Source organism: Plasmodium gallinaceum, assembly GCF_900005855.1.
Source record: "Plasmodium gallinaceum strain 8A genome assembly, contig: PGAL8A_v1_119, whole genome shotgun sequence".
NCBI classification, from domain to species: Eukaryota; Apicomplexa; class Aconoidasida; order Haemosporida; family Plasmodiidae; genus Plasmodium; species Plasmodium gallinaceum.
The window spans coordinates 647,195-650,752 of record NW_021628276.1 but is presented as its reverse complement, the minus strand read 5'-3'; the positions used below and the strand labels follow the sequence as shown (position 1 = coordinate 650,752).

The 3,558-nt window shown below is 17.2% G+C and overlaps 1 protein-coding gene across 1 annotated transcript; it reads left to right on the top strand.

Moving 5' to 3' along the window:
* Nucleotides 1-2,196: 2,196 nt before the first annotated feature.
* On the top strand, nt 2,197-3,198 carry HoMu (RNA-binding protein musashi, putative; the record flags this gene model as incomplete). The annotated part of the gene is made up of 1 exon (XM_028673026.1): nt 2,197-3,198. The coding sequence occupies one exon, from the start codon at nt 2,197-2,199 to the stop codon at nt 3,196-3,198; it is 1,002 nt and encodes a 333-aa protein (XP_028529520.1).
* Between the last annotated feature and the right edge of the window lie 360 nt (nt 3,199-3,558).

Here is a 3,558-nt window from a genome sequence, read left to right as displayed (position 1 = left end):
ACACGCAAATACATATGTTAGAATCATTGAATATTTTTTTTCTTATGTTTTACATATATAATGTTTGAATAATATATATATATCCTCTTTTTTTTTTTTTTATTTTTTTTTAAAAAAATAAAAAGCTTAGAAAATAAAAAAATCCTAAATATTTTTTTAAGAGTTATGTTTATTTTTTATGCTACACATTTTTAATTTAAAAAATTCTCAAATTAACATATTTGTTTGTTTAAACAAATGTATTACATATAAACCTAAAAAAATAAGCATAGTTTCAAAATTTAAATTCTTATACTGAGCACGTTTAGATCATATTTTATCTTAAATTTTTTTTTAAAAATTGAAGAGATATATAATTCTTTAACTTAAAAAAATAAACTTCTAAAAGGAGGCTTCATAAGAATTATATATATAACAATCTAAAACATTCTAGTTCTCTTCTTAAGAACTTGTGATTATAAATTTAATTAAACTTGCTTTTTAAAAGAAAATTATATATTTAAATTGATAAATAAATAAATATATATATATATATATATATACATATATATAGGTAGAATATAAGAATAAGTTAGTAAAAAATTTTAAAGATAACTAATTTAAAACAATATATGTTTTTTTTTTAGTAATTAATAAGATCCTAATTTATCAATTTTCTTTTTTTTTTTTTTTTATGCGTGAAATACATATTTATATTATTTTTTTTCTTAATATATACAAAGCTTAAAAAAAAAAAAAATTTGGTCCGCATGCACCAATCTTTTTTTTTTTTACTTAAATTTTTTTAGCAGTAATGTTGTGAATAAATATTATATATGCGCTATATATTTATTACTATATTATTGTTATTGCCTTTTTACTATTATACTATAGCTAATATTTAAAATTTTTTTTTTTTTTTTTTTTTTTTTTTTTTTTTTTTTTTTTTTTTTTTTTTTTTTTTTTTTTTTTNTTTTTTTTTTTTTTTTTTTTTTTTTTTTTTTTTAATATCATTTTTATTAATATATTTAGTAATAATTTTTAAAAAATTCAGTAAATAAAGTAATTTTTTTTTTTTTTTTTGACTAATTTTCTATTGAAAATTTTTTTTTTAAACTAAAAATGTAGTAAGGGTAATTTTAGAAAATTGTAGATATATATAAATTTTTATTTGTAATCAAGGAATATTGATTTATAAGTTATTATTATATATACTTAAAAAAAAGAAAAAGTTAAAGCATGCAACTGCTATAAAAAAAAGAAAAAAGTAAAAACATGCAACTGCTATATATAAAAAAAAAAAAAAAAAAAAAATTTATGAATTTACAACATATGTTACCTTTTTAAATACTTCATTTTCCACTTTTTTAACTTATTTTGTTATTATAAAAAATGTTTAGAGTTTTATAAATTATTAAAAAATGAAATGAAAGCTTATTAATTCTTTTTTGTGTAAGAATTTTCTAAATTAACTTAACTATTTTCTATTCATTTCTTTTACTTCATTTCTTTTATTTCTTTTCATTTCTTTTTTTTCTTTTTATTTCTTTTTTTTTCCCTTTTTCTTTTTTTTCTTTAAATTTTATTATAGGAACATTTTTAATTTTGAATAGAAAAAAATAATAATATTTTTTTTAAAACTTTTCATTATATATATAAATATATATATATATGGATATATATATATATACATACATTTATACATATATATCTATATATATATAAATATATATACATATATATGAAAGTATTTTTTTATTATTTTCTTTTATTAGTTTTTTTATAAAAATAATGAAAGAAATAAAATTACAAAAGAATTATTCTATAAAACACACTTGTATATAAGTATATATATATATAACTTTCATCAATAACTATATATATATATGTTATAAATTTAGTCTCTTTTTTTTTTTTTTTTTTTTTTTTTGACATTTTAATTTTTAATTAATTTAAAAAGGAAAACCTATATAAAATTAATTTACCATTCAAAATTTTGAGAGTCTACTTTATATATAATATGAATTAAATAATTTAAAATAAAAAGGAAATAAAAAAAAGAATTAAAAAGAAACCAATGTAAATTATTAAATTTTTTTTCCGTATTTCTATTTTATTGTATTATACTTTTATTTAATTTAATTTTTTTTTTTTTTTTTTTTTTTGGTACCTTTTTTTTTTTTTTTTTTTTAAATATTCAAAAAAAAATTATTAAAAATGACATCAGAAGAAAATATAAATTATAATTCAAATCATTCAAATTCAAGTTCATCACAGGATAAAAAAAGTATCGAAGAGCAAAATTCAGATGATAAATCAGTAAAGGATGACGAATCAGAAGCAGAAAAACTTAGAAGATTAATTGCACCTTTATCAAAAGAACAATTAATAGATATTTTAGCAACATCAGCTATAATTCATCAAGATATACGTGATAAATGTAATGAAGCTGTTGCTTCATCTCCTTCCACTAGGAGATTAATGGTTCGTAATATCCCATTTAGTACACGTGATGAACAATTTTTGAAATATTTTGAAAGTTTTGGGGAGATAGAAGATGGTATAATAGTTAGAGAAAAAGAAGGAAGATCTAAAGGTTATGGTTTTGTTACTTTTAAATATGTAGATTCTGTTCAAAACTGCTTAAAAAGTAGTCACACATTAGATAACAAAGAATTACAAGTCCGATTAGTAGCTGATCCATTCACAGATCATTATCAAAATAAATTATTTGTTCGTAATTTGTCACAAAAAACCAATGTTGGAACTTTGCGTTCAATTTTTGAAAAATATGGAAAATTAGAAGAATGTGTTATAATACATGATAATGAAGGAAAATCAAAAGGATATGGCTTTTTAACATTTTCTTCTCCTAAAGAAGCCTTTAAAGTTATGCAACAACCAGAGCGTATTATTGATAATAGGGTAGTCTTCTTACATTTTGCAGTTTCACAAAACTATAAAAAATATCAAAATAATCAAAATTATGTAAAAAAACATCAAAACTATAATTATTTCCAAAAAAATAACATAAATAATCGTAACAATTTTGTTAGAAGAACTCCAATATATCATCATGAAAATGAAGCACCAAATACTTTTAATTATCCAGTATCATTTGTTCCGAATATATACACTAATGTTCCACATGGCTATCAAATTAATTATCCAAGTAATTTAGATTCTTTTAATGCTTTCTATAATAATCCGCGGTATTAAATTTTTTTATTCAGAATCAATTAAATATATATAATTTTATTTAGTTATTATTTTACATAATTTCACATAATTATGTTTCATTTTTTTTTTTTTTTTTTTTTTTTTTTTTTTAATTAATTTTACTTCACATTTATTTTTTTAAAAATGTGCGCACTTTTTTTTTTTTTAATTTTTGCGTGCATAACTTTTTATTTTGTCTATTTTATTATTATTATTAATATACCTTAAATTTTATTTCATTTTTTTTTTTTTTTTTTTGTAAAAAATTTTACATATATATAATGAATAACATTATTATAAAAATATAACATGTTTCATTATAAATATTACTTTGGGTTAAAAGTGCAATAAAAAATAATT